Source organism: Ciconia boyciana, chromosome 2 (assembly GCF_034638445.1).
Source record: "Ciconia boyciana chromosome 2, ASM3463844v1, whole genome shotgun sequence".
NCBI classification, from domain to species: domain Eukaryota; kingdom Metazoa; phylum Chordata; class Aves; order Ciconiiformes; family Ciconiidae; genus Ciconia; species Ciconia boyciana.
The window spans coordinates 50,097,437-50,120,494 of NC_132935.1; the positions used below are offsets into that span (position 1 = coordinate 50,097,437).

At 43.1% G+C, this 23,058-nt stretch overlaps 1 protein-coding gene across 1 annotated transcript in view; it reads left to right on the top strand.

Annotated features, from left to right (window-relative positions):
* Positions 1-6,816: 6,816 nt before the first annotated feature.
* Positions 6,817-23,058, top strand: part of CDH2 (cadherin 2) — a 121,772-nt gene continuing 105,530 nt past the window's right edge. The window contains exons 1-2 of the mRNA XM_072852577.1: positions 6,817-7,481; positions 18,377-18,488. Coding sequence (XP_072708678.1) covers positions 7,407-7,481; positions 18,377-18,488 — 187 coding nt within the window. The 5' untranslated portion in view covers positions 6,817-7,406. The remainder of the gene's footprint in view (positions 7,482-18,376; positions 18,489-23,058) is intronic.

Consider the following 23,058-nt stretch of genomic DNA (forward strand, 5'->3'; position numbering starts at 1 on the left):
CCGCAGAGATCAGCCTTTCCACAAGACGTTCCTGGCACTGTGAGGACAAAACCCCAAGTCTCCGGGCTGCCAGGGGTATAATGTAACCAAGGGAGAATATTCTTCCCCTATTAATAAATGTTTAGAGACTTCCTAAAGTTCAGGTTAATGATCCAGTCACGTAAATTCAGATAGTATTTGGGGATATTTTAGACTTGCATTACTACAAACCTGAAAGAAGATCTCCAAAATGTCATTTCAGAGAAGAAAGCCATTTTGAAGTCCTACTAATGTAAAAAAGATTCAAAAACCAGGAAGATTTTTTAAATCATCAGATTTCTCTGAAAGTATGTAAAATGTTTCTGCATGGCTACTTCACTGTGTCTCAAATTTTAACTTGGACTGAATTTCTGCAGACAAATTGTAAACGCTTTTAATAACAGCACTACTATTATTAATCTACTTGTCAATAAAAACAATTTTTCAGATGCTTGAATCCACAATTTTCTGACTTTCTAAATGCTCTAAACTTCTTGAATCCTTGGAACAGACCACGTAATATGTTTATTTTAATCTGCAATTTTGGGGAACATTGACTGTGAGCTAAAACTCAGTTTTTGTAATTGCGTTTTCTCTCCTTGAAGCAGAAAAGGGTCTCAACAGCATATCAATTATATTATCATGCTCGGCTATTTTATATTTTACCTTCATGTTTCCTATGGAAAACGTAATTATCACTATTATAACCCACGACAAAGGAAGGTATCTATGAAGTGTAACTACAGCTTATATCGACAACAGTTTCTTCACTGGAGGAAACCATATGTTTCTGTTGTTTTGTGACCAAGGAAATCTTAAAGCACTACAATTTTTTTTCACAGTATTGCATCCAAGAGAAGTATTGTCTCAACTTTTCCTTCAGCTTACCTTTCAATACATGTCAGACCCAGCTCCTCCTCTGTGCTGTCGGGGCCTTTTAAGGGCAGCAACGAACACATAAAAATAGATGGTCTCTACCATCTCTCCAGTGCTTAATACAACAGAAAGCATCGGAAACTCCAGAGCAGCTCTTCCAGTCTCCAAATAGGGGACACTGACTTGTTCTATGAAGATGGCTCATTTGCAGAATTTTTGCAACACAGCAGTTGTTGGGGGAATAAGAGGTATATTAGATGCAGACAGATCCGTCAGGGGATATAGCTGTGAAACTCTTCTGAACCATAACAACATAATTTTCAGATCTGTAACAATGCCAGATTTTAGTCAACTTTAACAGTGACTGAAAAAGGCACAACCTCAACCTAAGAACCATGCTCCTCCCAAAGTTAAAGTCTATGCTCCAGAGCCTGGAGTAAAATCCCTCAGTGAGATGGCATAAGAATTTAATAACAAAAATAAAATGACTTATTTTCCTTGATCTCATTTTTCAAAAAGGACAAAGGATTTTTCTGAAGTTTTCAAAAAGCATTTGGCTTTAAGCAGCCAACCAGCCCAGAGAATTCAATCTCATTAACTAAAAAAAAGAAACATTATAGTAAGTGAAAATAAGATTTTGGGATAGAAAATATTAGGCAAGTCTAACTATGGGTGTTAAAAATTCTGTTTAGTGATGAAAGTGGCAATCCACATGATAGCTCTTACCATTTTATTAAAGCAAATTATTATCTATACTTGTTTACCATAAACAATTAGGGTTCCAGTTTCTTAATTTTTATTACCTAGAAGTCAAGAGTAATAAGATTGGTCTTCTGGAAATTTCCAGTGTTTCTTTTTTGTAGGTGTTCTATACATACATTTTCAGAGAAGCCAACAGGTTCCTTCACGCCAGTGAATTCTGGCTATGGCTAAGGAGAGAGCCTGGGACCCTACAGACTGCATGAGTCAGAAAAAAGTGAGACTTCTGATCCCAAGACAATAAAATGATTACTTGATTTCATTGGAAAGCCAATCAAGAAAAAGGAGATACTTCATTTCAAATAAGTGAATTATCAGCAAATTAAAAGAAAAAAAGAAATAAAAAGATTTATTTACTGAAGATAGCCTTTTAAGAGGCAAGTCCACCTCTTTCTACTGGCCTATTCAATATGAAGCAGTTCTGTGAAACTGTAAAACTTTCTTTTGTGGTGATTAGAAATTATCATAGGCCCTTGTTACAAGCCGTCATCCTTTCAGCCCTTTATCACACCATATGATTAAGGCCTTGTTCTGGAAAATAATTTTTTTTTGTTGAAGATATCTGACTGAATAGAGATGCTATGCTGATCAGAAGATCTTTTTCTCTATCTTGATTTTCAATAGAAACTCTCCAGGCCAAACAGCTTGCAGGCACTGGGCAGTGATGCTGAATGAGATCCCTGGAAGAATGAATTACAAGCACTAAGCTTGACTATGTGGATTCCCAAATCATCATGCTGAGGGCATACATATAAAGCCAATTACATAATATGCAAATATATTGTATCACATCTGGATTACATACGGTCAGCTTCTTCTCCATAGAGAAATCCTTTGCAAAAGTTCCTAGCAATTAACAGAAATACAACTATGGTGACAGATACGATTTAGCTATCAGAAAAAGGGAAAAAACATCCTCTTCCACCAAATCATATATATATATATTCTACATACATAGCGATTGAAAGAGATTGGTGTTGCCAAGGGTTGCTAAAGCAGAAACAGAACTGCTGTATACAACATTTTTCCATCCTAACCCAGCTGATTTTCAAATTTGAGCAGAACAGCCCACTAACTGCTGCAGCTGTAGTTAACTTTCCATGTCTTGCCTTGTCTTGATGTAAGAAACAGGCTACAGAAACATGCAGGGCTATGCATGTTAGGTAATGACAGTGTCAGAAAAGCCCATGAGGATAACTTGGTTAAGTTCTGTAACAAATTACAAGATATAGTCAAGTAAATATTACTGACTGCTAGGACAGCCTTTTTTTTTTCCTCTTTCTGAGACCACTTCCCTAAATAAAAGGATAATTAGAACTTACGGGTTTTTTAGTTCATATAGGTGATCCATATGAAAAAGCATATTTAGAAAAAACACTGAGACCAGATAATTCAAAAGGTCATACTTATTTTACTGAATTAAGAGAAAGACAGCAGCACTAACAACAACATTTTAATTATCCTAATTTTTAAAATATTGAAGCTGTTTTGGCATCTGCGCTGCTCAGTTTTTCTTCCCCACTTGACATTATCTACATAAAACTGTATTCTCCCTGGCCATGCATGATTATCTACTTCCTCAAACAATCATTTTCAAGTGTTGCCAGTGACTAACAATCTCACAATTCAGAAAAATCTCCCTCCACGCCCCCCCCCCTTAGGTATTTTACATGTGTGAAGTTGCTATATGGAATATACAGATTTGCTTTTTCCCCGTTGCCTGTCACAGACTACTCAGAATAAGTCTAATGTCTCAAGGGGTCCACAGAGCCCAAGTTGAAAACCGCCGTCCTAAAAAGTTGAATTTTTTGTTTTGTTAGTGCTTCTTCCTCTTCTGTTAAAAAAATATCCCAAGAAATCTTGGTTAGCTGATAGTGTGTGCAGCCTTCATGTCATAGTAAGAAACAACCACTGTTTTTTCCACTATTGTGATAAAGCTCAGTAATAAGCACTGAATGCCCTCAGACCCATTAGTTAGGTGGGGTTGTTTTTTAACAAATAAAGATATTTCCTCATACGTAATGAAGAATAGAAGGAAACTGAGAAAATTAATATGCCCTTAGTACTTTTGCTAGGTACATTTATCCTTCCATCTTGTAAATACTTAGGCATACAGTGGGATGCCTGTGTGCAGTGCCACTCAATTTGCTGAGATCACATGTATAAATGTTTGCCAGATCAAGGCCTAAACTGTCAGTAAAGTGCTTAATTTGCGTCATTTGGATTGAGGAGAGTAGTAGTGGCAGTACCTGGCAGATTAAATGTAAGGATAGACCCACAGGGGAAAAGGTCTTTTTTTCCAAAATATTTGAAGCCATGAGCAATCTAGTATGTTCCAAATTGAAAACATTCATTTTTTACAGAATTTTTATGAACGCTAGGAATGAAAATTAATTTGGACAAGTTGAAAGAGAGACTCAACTCCATGACTAACATGGGAATTACCCTAATCCTCTCTTCAACTTAATCATGGAATTTTAACAAGGTTTTTCTGGAAGCCCTTGAGATCTCCTAGGTTGAATATGAACTTATGTCCGTTATTTTTATACTTAAAAGACACTCATAAATGCAATCTGTGGTGGAGTTATGAGATAAACCCTTTGAGTTCTAAATCATTTGTTTGAATCTTGGCCAGAAATTGCCACCATTTGCTGGCTGCTGCAGGATATATGTGGAAAGGGTTGATGATGTCAATCTAGTATCAGTTCTAACTGAATATCTAGCTATGCCTACTTATTGCTAGATTATTTCGGGGGGGGGGAGGTATTGTTTTGGGCTTATGCTACAGATGAGGGGGGGAAGGTGTTGTTTTGGGCTTATGCTACAGATGAATAGCATAAACCCTGAGGAGTCATCCATGTCTGGAAGCAATGCACAAGTTTCTCCTCTGCTCTGCTCTCCCAGACATATGCCTCTCACCCATAAAGAGATGTGGTGCGGAGATTATACCTCAAAAGGTATAACCCATCCCTGCTCTCTTAGTTTCTTTTTATCACAGTACCCAGAACTAGGAAGGTTCATGAGCCGGAGCAAACTTTTGGTCATGACCGTGTAAATGAGGGAAGCCAACTACTTGATAGAAACTTGTTCAAGGCTAAAAGATTCAGTAAAACGGTGTTGGCGAGAGCATTTTTTCTGCCAGTGTTACTATTTCTGCGAAGCAAATTTAAAGGCAGCAGCAGAACCATAAGAAGCATCAGCCAGAGCTCAGATCTGGTAACCTTCCAGATATGCTACACAGAGCCTTTTATTTTTTCAGGCCTTTAGGGATGGATGGGCTGAGGGATATGAGGGGCCAGGCCCATTTAGATGATAGGTAATTACTCTCATTGGACAGTCGGTTTATGGAATTGTTTGTATTGTGTGCTTTGCACTTTGTAGAACGCTTGTGGTCATTAGTAAATGATAATATTATGCCTATCTACCAGAAAATACAAATAGAAGTCTGTTACTCTGGAAAAGACACCATTTCATAAGCAAATCCAAGCAAAGACGTTAGAATTGCTGAAGAGACCGAACACATGCTCCATCAGGTGCAAACCCGGGAAACTCTTCCTTGTAACAGGATATAAACATCAGCTGTGCCCTCCTTACTTACTTTCCCTCACTCCTGGGCTAAATTTTAACGCAGAAACTCATTACCAGACGTTGCTTTTCATTTATTGTTCTTCAGAACTGTCGGCTTCCTACACTTGCATGTGCTACAACTTTAAAGAGGGCGGGGGGGCTGTTTTTCTACTTGGGGCTGCCTCTCCTCAGCTAAGACTCATTCGGCTTTCACCGCTTGCAGGTGGCTCCCGCCTTGCCCGCTGCCCGGGCCCTGCCCTGCCTCGCCCCGCCGAGGCGGCTCCGGCTCCGGCTCCGGCGGGCGCGCATCCTCCCCCGCCGCTTTCTCCTTGTCCCTGACTTGTGTAAACAGCGGCATGGCAGCTCGCAAGTAACCGGTATTTTCAATTTCGAAGGTAATGAAATCAGCAGCGTACAAGCATGTACTTACCCCGCCTTTCCCCGACAAAATATAAAAGCAAAGCCGCTGTGTTTCTTTTCAAAACATGAGCATGGCGTTTTGTGTTATTTTCTAAAGCAGGGGAGGGAGGGGGTAAAAAAAAAAAGGGAGAAACTGAAAGTATTTTTCTTGCAAGTTCAAGTGTAAAATAAGATGCTTTAAAATAAATAATGCACCATTTTGAATCAACGCTTCATGAGATTGTCTAGGGGCCAATGCCTACAAATCCTCCCCTTATTATGTCCCAGGATGGGAGCTCTGATGCATGGACACAAAACAACTTTGCTCAGTGACCTGTGGGCGAGAGAAAATCCTTGCCAGCTCTGCAAATGACCCAGCACTGATACTTGCTTCTGTAACTGTTCACTCAGCAACACTCCCCAGTTCCGTTATGCACGCTTACATTTTTGGACCCGCGGACCGCAGCCCCGGCCAAGCCTTTGAAAACATTTCCTGATAAAATTCAGCAGGTAGTTTGGAACAAAACGGAATAAAGAAGGAGGGTGGGGGGTTAAAAACTGAAGAAAAGAAAAGAAAAAAAAAAAAGCTAAGCCGCTAAGCAGGAACAGTTGAGCAAAACTTGCCGCGCCGCCAGCACCGGGGTGGCGGTCCCGGGCGTCCCAGCGCCCCCGGGCTGGGCACCGCCGGCGGCCCCGCAGCTTCTCGCTGCTTCGACCGTCCCCTACCGAGCACGGCGGGGACGGGTCCTTCCTTCCCCAGCAAGTTCTCTCCTCACCCCCCCAAACAATCGCAGCACACCAAGTTGGTGGGTTGGGATTTATTTTTGCCCCCTTAGCTGCTGGCGTTGCAAGGGTGAATTAGGGCTGCCGCCTGCCCTGCTGCCCCCAGCGCCGGCTCTCTCGGGACCGAGGAGGCGCAGCACTATTTGCAGGCAGCAGCGATCCCCGGTGCTTGCCGTGCCGTTCCCATTGGCCGTGCGGCCGGCAGGGAGCGACGGGAGGCGGCCGGGAGGGGGGGGGGAGTTGCCAGCAGCAGGCAGGCAGGCAAGCAAGCAGGCACCGGGGGCAGGCACCGGGCGAGCGCATACACACACGCACGGCAGGCAGAGGCTGCTGGGGTATTGTTATCATTGTGCTTCAGCGGAGGGTTTTGCGTGCAGGGGGAGGGGTGGAGGGAGGAGAAGAAAGAGGGGGAGAGAAAGTGCGGGGTGAGCATGCAGCAGGGCTGGGGCCGGAGCAGCGGCGGTACTGGCGCGCCCGGGCTGAGGCGCTGAGAGGAGCCGCCTGCCCGAGCTCGCTGGCGGGGACCGGCGGGAGGAGCGAGGCGGGTACGATCCAGGCGTGGGGAAGGCAGCCAGCCGAGGGGAGCCGCCGCACCGGCCTCGCAGCAGCAGCAGCCACTACTTCTTTCTTATCTCCCAGCCTTTTGTTCGCCCATCCTCCTCCTCCTCCTCTTCCCTGCCCACCCTCTGCACCGCGGAGGGGGCTCGGCAGAGAGAAAAGCAGCCTGACCCAGAGCTGAGTTTCACCCATCCTCCGCCCCTCTCTCTCTCTCTCTCTCCCCGTCTCTCTCTTCCCCCGCTGCATCGCTGCCCATGAGCTAGAGCGGCAGCCGGCAGCCAGCGCCGCGGCAGCCGGCTCCGGCAGGCGGGGGCAGACGCCGTCTGCAGCCCCCGGCAGCTGCCGGTGCCCGACCCTCCCCGCTGCTCCCCTCGCCCCGCTCCGCGGGCTCCAGCCGCGCTCCGGGACTGCTGGGGGCCGCCCTGCCGCCGCCCCTCCTCGCCTCCATGTGCCGGGTAGCGGGAGCGCCGCCGCGGATCCTGCCGCCGCTGGCGCTGATGCTGCTGGCGGCCCTGCAGCAGGTAAGCACCGCCGGCGGGGAGCGGGGCCGGGCTGCGTCTCTTTGTTCCCCTGCGGGCGGTGGTGCCCGGGGAAGGCGGGAGGGCCGGAGGGGGGGGCTCCGCCGCCGAGGTGGGGGTCTCGGGGAGAGGGCAGGGGAAGGCGGCAGTCGCCGCTGCGCCCGCGGCCGGGGTGCCCCGGCGTGGCTTGTGGCCGCTCGCGCGGAGCCACCTGCTCGGGGGCAGCCCCGCCGCCGGGCGCCGCGCTCCGGGGAGAGGGGAGCTTGAGCCCGGGGCCGGCTGAGAGGGAGAGGGGGGTCCCCGGGACGTGAGGGGTTGCGGCGGCGCCTCTGTGGGGACGTGGATTCCCCCCCTCGCTCCTGGGAGAGCAGGTGCCGGGGGACGGGGCTGTCCGGTATCCGCTCGGCCGGGCAGGAGGACGGGACCTCCGCCGCGCGGTGAGCGCGGGGGACAAAGTACTGGAGTGGGAGGAGGGAGCGGACAGCATGCCCTCTGCCCCGCGTGGGGAAGGGGGTGCCCGAGAGAGGCTGGGCAGGGGGCAGCCCCCGCGCCCCTTCCCAGGCGGCTGGGGGCCCCTGCGGGCCGCGCCTCGGCTATCCCCGGCTCCCGTGCCCGCTAATCCCTTCCCGGGAAGAATTTAATCAGCCTCCGCCTGGCCGCTGGGCTTCCCCACCCCCTGCCGTTAACGGGAATTTCCACTGGGACGGGCTCGGGCTCCGAAGTGTTTAATTTATTATTATCAAAGTCCTGCTGCTGTCCCCCCCCAGCCCCCCCGCGGCGGTCTCGCCGGGGCGGCCCAGGCGGGCTGCGCGCCTGCCTCGAGTGACGGGGTCCCGGGCAGGCAGCCTCGGGACGCGGGGCAGGGCCGGGCACCGCTGAGCGGGGTGCCCCGGGAGGGGGGGAGGTCTTTTCGTGCGGAAAGTATAGGTCTGCGGGCCGGTGCCCCTGCGAGGGGGCGTCTGGGGCGAAGATGGGACTGACGGGATGGGGGGGGGGGGGGGGGACGGGAACGACAAAATGGATCCCGGTTGGGGCAGCGAGGGCAGTGCCTGCGGGGCGGTGGTGGGGCTGGGCTCCCCTCCTGCGGCGGCGCTGGGGCCGGCCTCCGGCGGCGCGGGGTGTCCGGAGCGAGCGCGGAGCCGGGGGGACCCCGAGCGGAGGCTGGGGGTAGGTGGGGAGGGTGGCGGTGAGTTCCCCCCTCGCTTTGTGCTCGCTGAGCTCGTATCCGGCGCGGCGCTGGGGGTGGAGAGGGCAGTAAGTCTGAGGGACAGATGGCGCAGATCATCGCCTCTTAATGGTATTTACGGTTGGGGCATTTCTGGCGGGCCGGGGGAGCGGGTTGAGGCGAGGCCGGCGGCGGGGACGGGGTGCCGGGGCGGCCGCGGGCCCTCCTGCAGCGGCTGGCGCAGGGCGGGGGGGGTGGCGGCAGCCACTGTCCATGGTGCAGCGCACCCGCTGCCCCCGCCCGCCCCGCCGCCTGCGCCGCAACGGGGGCAGGAGGAGCCCGCTCGTCCTCCCGTCTCCTCTTCCCCCCTTCTCTGACACCTCCGTCTCCTCACGGGGTCCCCGGGCGGCTGAGTCCTTCCCCGCAGTTTCTAAGCCACTCTCGGGGGCTGATGACTTGCACCAGGCGAGCGAGGTGCTGAAACGCAGCTCCACGGCAGCTGGCATTTTTCCCTTGAGTCTTAAAGAAGACACGGGGATGGCTGGCTGGCGTGACACAGGAGTGTCCGGCTGGGCATGAGCGTCTTCCATGTGAAAGCAGCCCACCCTGTTCAGAAACTTGTGATATGCCACTTACAGACTGTTGTTGTGTTGGGTTGGTTTTTAGGTGTTTTGTTGTTGTTGCTTTTGTACTGGTGGATTTTTTTTGTTGGGTTTGTTTTTTGCCTTTTTTTTCCCTCCTCTATATCCTAGTATCTCAGCAGATCTGTACAGGCAGGTTTTCTTTTTTTTCTTTTTTTTTTTTCCTGCAAGTCCTTATGTGCTGTTTATTGTATGTGCGTTCAGTTCTGTTTAGTCTTCCTATCTCAATAAATCTTTAAAGCACGAATTCTGCAGTAAGCTTTTATTCCATCTTTTTTTCTACCTAGGGCAGGTTTGAAATTAAAGCACAAGCTATGAATTAAGGACAGGAACTAGCCGTATTGCTTTTATGTATCACTCAGTGTCACTGGCATGTTACGGTTGGGGAATCCAATTTCCCCCTTGTTTGGGTACCCATTAAATCAGGTTAGGGTTGATTTTTAATAGTGTGTAACAAAATTGGAACTTGGGTATGAAATCAGATTTATGGACCTGTGTCTGTACAACACTTTAATTTTAAAAGCTTTTTTTTCCCCCGTTCTTTCAGGCATACTGCAGAGAAGCCTCACAAGCTAAATGCAGTGCTAACTTTTTTTTTCCCCCCTGTCATCATACCTGCTACTTTTAGTTTTAGTTTTAGTTTTTCCTCTCTGCAACACAAGACCTATCTACCTTTATTTTCTGGAGTTATTGATCACTTCATGATTTGTCAGTGATGTAGAAAAGCTGTCATTATGGAATTACTTGAAAGATCATAACTGGAAGCACGTTTTAAGGCATATTTGTGGGTGCTGTTTATGTTCTGGAAATAGGGCTTTAGATTTTTGGCAATATGGAACCTGTGTGAGACGTAAGAGAATGAAAACTGCACTTTATTTTGCTGGTTAACAGATCAGTATGAGTCGGGACATATTATGTGAAAAACCTGACAGAAGAGAGGGTAAAAGGAGCGAGGCTTGCTTTTCTGGCCAAAACAACAGTTCCAGTTTTTGGAACTGGGATAATAACAACAGGATTGAAGAAGTGATGGGAAGACTAGCTTGTGTTGCATTTACAGAAATAAAACTACTGTTAGTTAGAAATGAACTGGAAAGGGGAGTAGAAATTAGTGCTCAAAAAGGGAATTCTGTTTTTTTTTCTTTCATGTATAAGGTGAGTGGATCGTTCTGTGGATATTATCCATTTCTAAATCATAAACAAGTAAACAGTAATGCCGTTTTGGAGCCTTTTGTGCCTAGGTGACTGGTTTGAATTCAAATTACGATGACAGAGGACATAAGTTATTACTCTCTTCAGGCAGTTTTGGTCTTATTCCAGGTCTTAGCAAATGTATCCAGGTGATAAAGCTACTACCCTAAATGACAATCCTGTTAAGCTGCCTCTGCTGAGAATCCGGCGATGGCATTTCTTGCCAACTGCACCCCTCTTGTAATCGCCCCCAGCAGTAGTCACTGGCAGAGTCGGGGTGAGGCACGTTAACGCGATTTTGTGCAGAAGTGGCAGTGAGATCTCCTTTTGTGGGTGCATTTTCTGTCTCTCATAATACACCTGTGTCTTAGATTATTTTTTTTTTAGATCAGTCTATTTTAAGTAGTATAGTAAATATATGATTTTTATAAGCACAAAAATGAGTTTCAGGGTGTCTCTTTTTAACAAATCAGACTCCAACATCATTAACTCCTTTCAAAGTGAATTGAATGCATTTTATAATGCATTTCGTAAGCCCCAGAACAGGATAGTTATGTGAGTGGCTCAGCCTTTTTGGATGTAGATCTTTCTCTTCTGGTTTTGCTTTGTCTTCAAAGAACCTATCTGAAAAGTTAAATGTGGCAGGATATTGCAGCAAAGAGCTCTCTAATCCTTGTCTGTCTGGTCTAGGTGATAGTGCTACCACTGACACATCCTCAAAATTCAGATAATTGCAGAACTGAAGAAAAAAAAAAAAAGAAATATTTCTTTGGATATTAAACTGGATATATTATTTAAATATTTATTTTGTGAAAAGACTTTTTTTAAACCTACTTTTTACATCTGTTATAGGACAGATAAGGTCATGTAAATCGACAATGAATTTTGGGAATTTAAATCATCGGTTGACAAAACAGGAGATAATTTCGTGTATTAAAGAAGTTCTGATTATCTGAGCAGATATTGTAGTAAGCTTAGAAATATATATGCTGAGGATGTAACAGAAGGCATATATTCTCTTGTATTGTCAATTTATGTATTTTTAATAAATGTTATGTGTTTTCTAGAAAGCTTTTTACTGCTGTCTCCTTCGTGGGTAGTATTGCTACATAGGCGTGCAGCTTACTGTACTAGAAAGGTGAATGTATAGTTTTTTATGATACCAGTTTTTAAAATACTGTCCAAAATGATTGTACTTTTGAACTACATCTAGTCAAGAGTATGTAATTCAAAAACTTCCCATCAATTGTTTTTCTTTCTGCTCCCAGAAATTGGAGGAACTCCCAGGAACGTCACTGGAAGAGCCCTGTGATGTCCTGTCTTAATTAGTTTCAATGACACTTTTATGTCAATAATTTAATTTATTAGTTTTTTTTAATAACTGAACACAGTAACACATAAGACAGTTTAGTTGTGACAGGAGTGCATGTGTATATTTAAAAATAGCTTGAGGAAGTTGTCAAGTAAAGTTATTTTTACTCAATACAGACAGTCTTGTGTAAGGGACTTTTTGTCATGTGGTAAGGAGCAGGAATTGTTGAATGACTTTTCTTGCCTGAGTAAGAGGATCATTTACCAGTTAAACTCTTTCTGTCTCTCACTGGTTTTGTAAATGCTTTTTTAGGTTAACAAAAAAAAAAAGTTCAGAAAACTTGCAGTAGTTTTAGTAGTTCACCAGTGCTCCCATTAGGATGAGAATTTAATTTATTTCAAACAATGTACACACACAAAACACGAATCTGGTCCCCAAAGGCTACGCAACCTCTAATGTTCCCTGGCGTTGTTATTTTAAATAGCTTTTTTGTTATAAAGCATAGGAGGAACCCATAGTGTCCTTACTGAATACTCTGTGTATTTGCACTAACCCAGTGGCACTAGTTGTGCATAAGATGCAATGAGACATATCAGGGGTGGAGAGCGATGAAAGCAGAAGGACTGCTTAGCATCATTTGCAATAGCAATGGTAATTACGATAGCACTTCTCCTCATCTACCACTGAACCGAGACTCACTGGTTGGCCGAGTTAATACTGGCACACGTAGAGGTGAGTCTTAAGAAGAAAAAGGGTGTTGTACGTTATTGCAGGATGAGTTTAGGGAGGATTTGTATTTTGCCAAAGCGCATTTGTAGTTTGTGAGTGATCTGAGAGGGACCTTTTTCACCTGGGTGTTGGGCTGTGCTGCCGTTCACCTTGGGAGGTATATAACCAAATCTGTGTGATTCATCATTTGATTTGATCCTGCAGTTCTCACTGAAAGATCATGGGATCTCCGTCTGAATAAAGAGGGGAAATTAGGCTTTCTATTTTTATATGGCTTATGAAAACAGATACGGGATCAGCAGCTTCCAAGATGGAAGGTATATTGCTGCCAAATCTTTTCAACGTTTCACTTAAACTATTTGGTTTTGGTCAGTATTCGTGTATTTAATTAAATATAATGTTTCCAAAAGGCACATTTATCCTCTCCTCTAGGCACTCCTTGACATATTTAAAAAATATATTTTTACCAACAGACACCTCTAGGAACTCCTCCATTCCTTATAATTAGCATATAATTATCACCCAGCAGCTGAAGACATAGTTAAAATTTTGTGATCCCCCAGAAGAGTTCTTCCAGATAGGCCTTGCAAGGCCTCCCCCGAAGGTCAGAAAAACGCAGCATCCTCTTGTAAGCATTAGCTGCAGTTTTCATGAGCGGAGATGTTCAACATGAGCAATGCAATGGCTGTTACCAAATCAGACAGAGGAGGTTTCCTCTCTTAAAGAAATGAGGGTATATAGTCAAACACAGGGCTGATTTATTTTTTTTTTTTTAAATTAAAAAATGTGACTTACAGAAATTCCATTTGGTTTTGTTACTGCAGTTGAAATTTTAAGACGTCCTTCTCTGATAGGAGCTGTGGCTTGTCTGGAGAAGCACATGTCTTGGAAGATGCTGCACTCCATGTTCTCCTAGTTGGGGGAAGGGGAAAGTCTAAATCGGGTTATGGCTTTGTGCTATGTGGGATATACCAAAGAAATATCTCCGCGTTTAATAAAGCAAGTGAACATTGTCTGTCAGTTGGGGTTAACAGAACAGGCTACCAACACGGTTTGTTGAGATTCTCTAACTTGTAAAGCTATGATAACCTGTGGTAACCAGTGGTGGTTTAAGGCAACTCATCTTAAACCAGAAGGTAGCGTAGAAGTTGCAGATCCTGTTATTTTGGGAAGGTGTTCGAGAGCTTTAAGTGTTGGTTTCAGAAGCTGGATTTTCTGATCTAAAATCTCCTGATTCATGAAGTACAGTACTAATTAGAAGTGAAGATGGCATAACGAAAGCCCTTTCTACTGTAACTGAATGACCTCTGGGAAGACATAGCCTGGCACCCACTTTGGAAGCTTTTGGCTTCCAGAACAATTTGAATGAAAGGCACTTTTCTTTTTCTCCAGTTGCAGTCTACAGTTGAAAACAAATTGTACTTGACTACATTTGCTGGAGTACTGAGTACCGTGAGGGTATAAACTGTTACAGCTCTTTGCAGCAAGTCAGAGATTAAGAAGGAGTTGCTGAATGTTTCCAAGTTTAGCATCTAAAGCATTTCAGAGATGTGTCTATTGTCCTGCAGAGCATCTTTCATATCCTCTATGGTAGTAAGTAGAAGCTCATCATAAAATGACCCACCTTGTACAGCTGTGTCAGATGATGTATGTGCACAAAACTAAAAATGGATAGAACGATCCCTAGAGTTACCAAAGTTGTGAATGAGTATTGGGTACCATCTTGGCCTTTACATTAATGAGGAAACACCCAGTCTTTAAACACATTCACAAATGTTTCTGTGGTCTGTGCCTAAGTCGAATATTACTGTCACAGTTGCAAATTAATGTCGGTTATTAAGGAGGGAGAGCTCAAATACCCCATTCCTGCTCTGTCATACATGTAATTGTCAGACGATGTTTTGAGCTTTGCACAATAATGCCCTGTGAATTGGCTGGATTTGGCAACTAGCAGCTGTACTATGTCCAATTATAACTGTATAGTATGATATTTTGTCTCATGCATACCCCTCTGTTTCTCACTTTACTACCTAGGCTTATTTTCCTATAGGAGTACACTACATTAAGCATAAAAGAAAGCAGTCTTTCAAAAACAACTTCCCTTGTGTTTTGGTACAATTGATATTAAGAAATCTAATGTTGTAGTACATGCAGATGCGAACAGTGGAAAAACAGAGACTTTGGTATTTCAGATTAATAGCTACTAGTGAACTCCAGTGGTGTATGGCATATGCAGAGAGAACAAAATCAGCCCTGTTTGAAAGCTGTGTTTAAGAGCCCAATTCTGCCGATTTAGGCTGTGTTTTGTGATACAAAATTGCTTCTACAGTTGTGTGGTGAGCTTGCATTTTTAAATAGATGTTTCTTTACAGAATTACATTCTAAATGTGACTACTTTTTAGAAAGTATGGAAACTGGAGAGAGGTGTTAGTCCAGAACTGTCAATGCTAGTAAAGCAATCCTGTCTGGCTTTATTCTTGTTTTAATTTATAAACTTTTCACAAGTGCGAAGCCTGTATTGTTGGAAGACACTTACTGGTGGTGTTTAGAAAAAGATGTAAGCATGAATCCTTTAGAATTATGAAGTTGAGATTGTCAACAGGTTGTTGTTTGGTTGGTTGTTTTTTTTAAACTGAGCTCGAATACAACCTTGAAATTAAACCACAGGTTTCTAGATACTCAGATATCTAGATACGAAAGTAAACTAACTGAGGAGCAGGGTATGAAAACTAAAGGCTTAACTGCCATAAGTATATCGAAACAGCCAATTCTTTTAATTGATTGAATAATAACTTTGACAGAGGACTTCCAATTTACATCATGTTGCTTCATAATTGCAGTTTGCCTATTGCATTTAATCTGAGATCTACCGTACTGAGTTTATATGCATGATCTGACACCATGTTTCACTAGGTGTTAGCTCTTTAGCATCTGGAGATAGTAATGCTTCTTACTCATTTTGCAGTTCAGAATGACTAAATAAACCATAAGGGATCAGGAAAGCAGAATAGTTTTTCAGTAGTAACCCTATTTTGGTTTAGCAAAGTCTGTTAGTACTTGAGAGGAGAATTTTCCAAGTGCTGAGCTCATTCACAGCTTTGTAACTCCATTAAGTAGGTTTTATATGGGTACAAGCTAAGGTAATTGCTTTCCATCTTAAGATATTTTTTTAAGTAGTGTCCTTCTGTAGATGAATGTACAAGTAATATTATCTTATGTTTGAAATAGCCTTGGGAATTGTACTAATCACACAAAATCCTGTAAATTACAATAATGTGCCCCATAATCTTCACTAGCTTTCCCCTTTTGCCCCAGATAAGGGGATAAAAATATTTCAGCATCCTTCTTTGCTTAGAGTTAAAATGGTTTAAGTCTTGCAGTACTCTTAGGCTGAACTTGATATGACCCAGTGTGTCTGAAGCTACAACTTCTACTTAATTCAAAATGCTTAACATAGGGCGATTAAGAATTGCTGAAAATTTGAATTCTTCCTTCCCTTGTGTTTTTATTCTCAAACAATCTTTACAAAGGGCTGTTTTTGGAGAGCAGAGTACAGTCTTTTGTTTCCGGATAAAATTGATGGCTGCAAATGAAAGAATAAAGAAGGCTCTCTATTCATGTCCCCCAGCCTTTGTTTCAGTGGGCATTGTTTCAGTTTATAAGAGCTGTTTAGTACATATAGATTGCTGGAAAGGCTGAAAGATTCCCAGGCGCATCAGTGCGGACTTGTTAAAAATCCTGCTATCTCCTCAGCTGCCCACCCAAGACCTTTTTGTTTCAAGGATACCATGAAAGGCTATTTTTTTTTTTTACCCTTCTCGATCACGTTTGTTTTGAGGTCACCTTTTCTGCAGTAGTTTAAACAAGTCTTACTATTTTTCTTTCAAATTATGGAAACCTTATCAAACTTGTGATTTGAGTTCTAAAGCTGAGAAAACTGGGAGTTGGAATTGTAATTATTTTTGATTTACCATATTTTTATCTTAAAAACTCAACGTGTAAACGGACTGTTGGAGCTTAGCTACAGGTCCAAGTTCCAGCTCTGCAGGTAACATAGTCCCCTGGCAGCTTAAACTGTTGCTTTGTGCTTGCTTTCTCTTTAGGGTCCCCATGTAAACATTTTAAAGTGCATAGGTAATTGTAGAAGAGATACCTGTGTCACAATTAAGTCACAGTTAAACCCACGTCACTCTTTAAGTTAACTGGACACTTGATAATTACGAGTTCTCTTACTGGGCGCTTACCTAGATAGTTCATTAACTTGGAGTTAGATAGTAAATTTTTATTTTAATTTTTTTTTCTTGCTAGTGTTAGTGTTGAGCAGCTTAGTTAGGACCGTGTTGGTGCAACGCAATGTGTTATGAATCCCTCCTTTTATTAGCGATAAAGTTATTCTAATAGGGGTTAGCATGCTGAGCTTGCCCATGACTGTCAGTGGAGAGATTACACTGCTGCCCGATTTCTCCTCCCTGAGGAGACCCTTGTGGTTTGAGATGCTCTTGCCCCACCTCTGCTCTAATGCTCTCTTTCCCTGAGGTTACGATGGTAAACAGTTGTAACACCATCATCTCTTTCTCCATCCCTATTTTTCTTCTTCCTGTAGGGCTTTCTTTGCCAAGTGTATGCAGACATGCTTACATGGCCTTGAGTAGGTCTACTTGATGGAAGCCCATCTGGGAAAGTAAAAAGGAAAATCTAATTTAAGTCTTGATCAGATTTAGGTATGATATAGCAGCACAGTTGCTCGTGCTGTCAAAGACCATATACTACGTCTGGGCATGCACATGGATAGGCCTTTAGTTGGCATGTAGGCGTGTTTGAGATTGTGCGAGGGCTCTCATGATTTCTAGGATGTATCTCAGCTCAAGCTGGCGTGGGAGCTGGCCTCTCTGCCTTGTGCAGCGTGAGAGGGGTTTTGCCATTTATGGTCACTTAGCCACATGTAAGCTGGGCTGTTGTTCTGTGCAGCAGTAAAATGAGACAGAAAGAATCCACTGAAAAGAAATCTTAGTCCTTTGCCACAGAAAATTGGATGTTTTTTTTTTTTTCAACTAGGCAACAAACTGTCCTGGAAACGAGCTTAGCCATCAGAAGTATCTTCTGAACATGGAACACTACAGAACAAACAAGTTTCCAAATGCTGTATTATATTTCTTAATAAAAAGGCATTTATGAAACTCTTTAAGAACGTGATTTGAGGGGAAGCTTTCTTAACAAGTGAGAGAACAAACAGTTTCAGTGGCTCTGCTCTTCCCTTGTTGTGCAAATTTAATAATGAGCTGCTCTCCTTTTAACTTAACATCCCTTTGAAATAGAAGGAGATTGCATTGGAAACATTTGGCTTTATATGGTATCTGTTTGAATGTGAACGCAAATCTAAGTTCTGCTAAGTTACTGAAAATGTAGCATTTTATCTTCGTTTACTTGTACTGGTGCAACCTCACATAGAAATACTCTAAATAAAGCATTTTAAATCAGTGTTTGAAGTCATTCCTCTCAAGTAATCTGGCTATGAAAAAGTTACCGATGGCTTTTGTGCAACATTTATTTCCAGAAGAAGGAATGTTTTTGTTCCCCCTATGATTCCCCTTCAGTCTCGATGGCTGGTTTAGTGGAAATGTTCAGTTGTCAGAAGAATCAAGATTGTGTATTATTTAGATCTTACCAGACAAGTGGGATTTGTTCCTTCCATTCCAGTTATCAGAAAGATTAACCCTTTGCCCTCGCGGTCCTAATTGCAGTGATTCAGAAACAAAGACGCTGCTTGTACAAGACAGCAGCAAAATGGAGTATGTGCCAACTGGAATGTTTCTCCGGTGAATGAGGGTTGCAAGTATTACATAAATTTTGTCTTGCATTTCAGGCACCGATAAAAGCAACCTGTGAAGATATGTCTTGCAAGACTGGATTTCCTGAAGATGTTCACAGTGCAGTGGTGTCAAGGAGTGTACATGGAGGACAGCCTCTTCTCAACGGTATGGTTAGAAAAGATGTTTTGAATTTGTCCTCCCCCCCCCGTAGTCATAACCATAAATCACTCTGGAGCATTTTCATCCTTAAATAGGGCACAGACTCTTGCAGGAAAGAACGTCAGCTGCTCTGTGATTATTTTTTTGATTACTGTCATAGGACTTGGAAAATCTGTTGGTATTAGTGGTAGCACATGCACCTCTGTTGACCATAATTTGAAAATACTGAGCGATGCGAACCTTCCCGTGATCGTCCACTAATTCTTTTTCTCAGCACAGCATTCACACTGATGTTTCTTATTACCACTGACGATATGTATGCCATCAGTCTATACTTAGAGCCCATGTACGAATGATGATCAGGTAAAGAAAATATCCCTTCTGCTTTACATCTCCCATAGATGTACTGCACTTACACCGAGTCCTAGCACTCACATTAATGCAGAGATAGTTCCCTTACTGCTTTTTCCTGGCAACCTGAGGATAGACACGTATGGAAAGCAAGACACAGGACAGGCAGCAACATGAGAGAGCGCTTGCCCGTGAGCCCTCGGTCGGTGACAGCAGTGCTACGGGCTCTGCGAGGAGCCGTGCCAGGAGAGGCAGGACAGTGCCGGTGCTGTCTCTTGGGCAGTGTGCTGCTCTCTCACCCTGGCACCTACCTACGTCTGAATGGCACGGTGCCCAGGCCGAGGATGACCCGCTCCCGAGCTCATGGCGTGCTTGGCAAGTGCAAGCCCTTGCCTCCGCCAGGGATGCACTGCAGTCAGTACATCTGCCCGCTGGTCGTCCAGGTTGGGAATTCGGTTTGCTGCTCTTTTTATGTCTCTTTTTCAGGGATAGAGTAGTCATCTGTAGGACACAGAGGCACATGCTCTGAATCTTTCCTAGATTTCCCAACCAGTTAAGTTTCAGTATACAAGTTTGTAGAAGTAAAACATTTTTTAAAATGTGCATTAATTTGGCTGTTTTCTAAACTGCTAACATTTCCCCCCCCCCCCCCCCATCTCATTTGGAAATTGTGGAACTGACTAAGAACATCAGTTTTAGACGGTTTCAAATACATCTTAAATAAGGACTAATTTAATTTGTTGTTTCTTTCACATACAAATACGGTTACACAGATCAAGACATTTAAATGAAAAATTCTAATGAGTCTGCAAAACAAATGAAGTGAAAGCTGTAGTCTTGGGTTTACATGCTGTATGTAGCAGTCTCTCTCCTTAATTATATTTTTACAGACCTGTTTTGTGCTTTTTTAGAAGTGTAGTGGAAAATTGAATGCAGGATGAATTGATTAGCTTTAGTGTATTTAAACTTGAGTTATTAAAGCTTTTTCTGTTCAGTTTCAAGGAAGTATATTCTATCACCACAGACTTTTCTTTAATAAAGAATAGCTTAGAAATTCATGTATTAAAGTAAATATTCTGCCAGTTGAGAAAACAATAAAGAGGAAAGAGAATTTTCCTTGCTTTCCCACCAAATGGGAGTTAATAGATGACTCTACAGTAGACTCCTGCAATAGCCATTGGCACTGAGAACTCTTTTGGTACGTGATGCACAAACCTGGAGAGAGAGGCAGAAACAGGGACAGAGAGCACAGTGGGCAAGTGATTTCCAAAGCTGCCACCTTGAAACCACCAAATGTTTGTTACTGGTTAATTATCGTGCCATCGGTTCATCTTAAAATGGAGATCACACAGGTTTTGAGATCTACCCTGTCCTGTGAAAGTTCTCTTTACTCTTCATCAAGACCCTTTCTGCAATTTCTCCCCATTTTTTTTTTTTCCCCCCCACCAGCTAGGAACTACAGTGGACTGCCCACTAATTCTGTGTTGGCATTGCTCATGCAAATCTGATGATGATGACTGACCAGCCTTAACTGAGTCTGAACTAGTAACATAGGATGGCAGACTGACTTCCTTTCTCATTACTCATCGCATTCACACAGTCCCTTCCCTTCTCAGAAGTGAGTGAAGCCTGACTGTTGGTTTGTCCTTCAATGGTATTAAAACGCATAGCATTTTAGGGAAGTAGGAATTGGAAAAACTGTACGAGGCATACAGTATGTATCACATCATATCAGTTGGATGAAGAATGACCTGGGGGAGTTTGTTTCCTACCACTATTTCCTCAGTTGAATTACTGCAATGGTTAACTCTTTTGAAAATTCTGACATGCTTAAAAGCATATAATTTGCTGGTTACACATAAACATACGGTCTGTCATTGCATAGCTTTGACTTAAATTTAATTACACTGTCATTTTGAAATACTATTGTTGTCAAAAGCCTATTTTCTGGTTATTAAACTAGATTCAGATGACGCTGCAAGTTAAGTATAGTTGCGTGACATTTGCTTCTTAGGGATAACCATGGGCCTGATTCTGATCTCGGTTGCCTCGCCTGTCTAACTGCATGCTTATACTAGTATGAATTCAGAAGTGAGGCGTATAACTGTAGGTTTTCTATATGGTTTAGAAGTGAAAGCTTTAATTTTCTTTCATTTTCTGCATTGATACCGCAAGCACAGAGGCTTTATGGTCCTCTCAGCCAGCTGCAGAATGATTTGAACCTGACTTGATGCTTTCTTGACAAGTTACTTCTTAAAATACTGACCAAGAAAATGACCGTATGTTTATTACCGGTCTTGTTCATTTGCTTTTATCTTGCACAGTGGGGGACAAGCCTCTCTTAAGGTCTGCAGTTTCCATCTTACTCACCAAAACTTAAATGAAATCAGAATTATCATATGACTTGTTGATCTGTGCCTTTCAGTTGTTACAGTAACATAGAATATCTGGTTTTTAAAGTATTATTATAAGAAATGTTTACCTTAGAGTATGGAGCAGGGTTTCACCATGCACCGCAGGATAGTCTATTTTCTGGAGAGGTTTCTCTTTCTGTTTCTGTATTCAGGTGGCTCTAGTTTTTGAGGGAGGGTTGGACTTGTTCCTATTACATTAAAAAAAACAAAAAAAGGTCTTGATAATGGTTTTGTGTTTTCATTCATATGACTAGGATAATATGTCAGCCTCTACTAATTTCTCCTTCTGTGCATGAGGGCATGAGAGGCCGCTACATGTACAATTGTCACAATATGTGAAAAATCAGTGGAGCAATGCATTCAGAATAACGTAAATCGGAAAAGGGAAAAAAACCTCACATTTATTAGTGTGGGTAGAGGGAAGGAAAGAGAAAGATAGGTGCCCTTGGTTTCAGGATGAGGAAACAGGGACTCTCTTGTAGGGAGGAGATGCAGTGAGTTGGGAAGGCACAGCAAAAGAAGTTGGAAGCTACTCCTTCAGTAGGTCTTGACTGAGCTGTGTAGGAGATAGCCTATGCTGCAGGCTATGTCCTGTTGCGTCCTTCTGGCATAGTGTCACCAGTGTCCTGTGCTGCCATGTTCCCTGGGACAGACTTCACCGGTTGTAGCCTTGAAGACTCTTCAAAGCTGATGTCTTACACTTTGTTTTGCACAAAGTCTGGCAAGTCTGACTTCAAGATGCAGGACGCTCAGGTCACTAGACGCATGTAAGCTAAGTACAGTAGGTTTAATTTTGAATTTATTTGTAATGTTTTACATGTAGTTCCACTTGGTACCAGTCACTTTAGTGAAATTACAGTGATTTTTACCAAGGAACTGGGTGGGCTCAGAACTAGTACCTTCATTTCTGTAAAGGGAGGAAAAAGAAAGTAATAATCTTTGAAACAAAATTAAAAGAAGCTTCATGCATCTCTAGAAAGTGTCTTGCTGATAAAACCATGGAGTTATTTTGGGCCTCCAGATATTTTAGAATTTAATATACTTTTAAGTATTTTAGGAATAAATGTTCCAAAAATTTAAAAAGAAAATAAATCGCATGCAAATAACAACTCACCAGCCATCACCTAGTAGAAGTAGATATCTAACCAAAATTTACAGGCATAGTACTTCTGAATGGTTTCTGTAAATAAAGTATGATTACTGTCTGGAGGACCATACATAAGATGTAGTATTTGGAGAAGAAGTTGTTAGAGGAGTTATGTTTACTATATTAAATGCCCTTGCTTTGTGCTGGTTTTATTGCAGTTTCGTAGTTGATCCAGGAAAAAGTACTTGTGGCAGTTTGATATGTATGTCCAGCCTGTTCATCTAATCTTTGTTCTATATCCTGCAAATTTTAAGATACAAATAATGCATTTCTACTAAAATCATTCACCTAGGAAGGTTACTTGAGCGGTTATTTGCAGAATCATATCTTAAAGTTAGAGATTCTTACTTCGATAATTTATTTTAGTGCTTTCTTATCTTTCAAAGAATTTATTTTAACATCGTCTGTCCTGTTACTAAATGCATTATTTTTGTTCTCTGCTAAGCAAATTCATTGTCTAGACAAGATTCTTAAATGTATCCTTTTGAGCGTTGTGTAGATATAAAATATTTCTAAGCTCGTTGAGTTGCACAATGATAAAGAAAAAAAAATGTTTTGGTGTTGATAACTGAGATAAGCGGTGATTATGTATGAGTAACAGCACCGTTTCATGAGCCAGTTAAGCTGGAGTGAGCTGACAGTGTTGCCAAAAGAGGCACGCTTA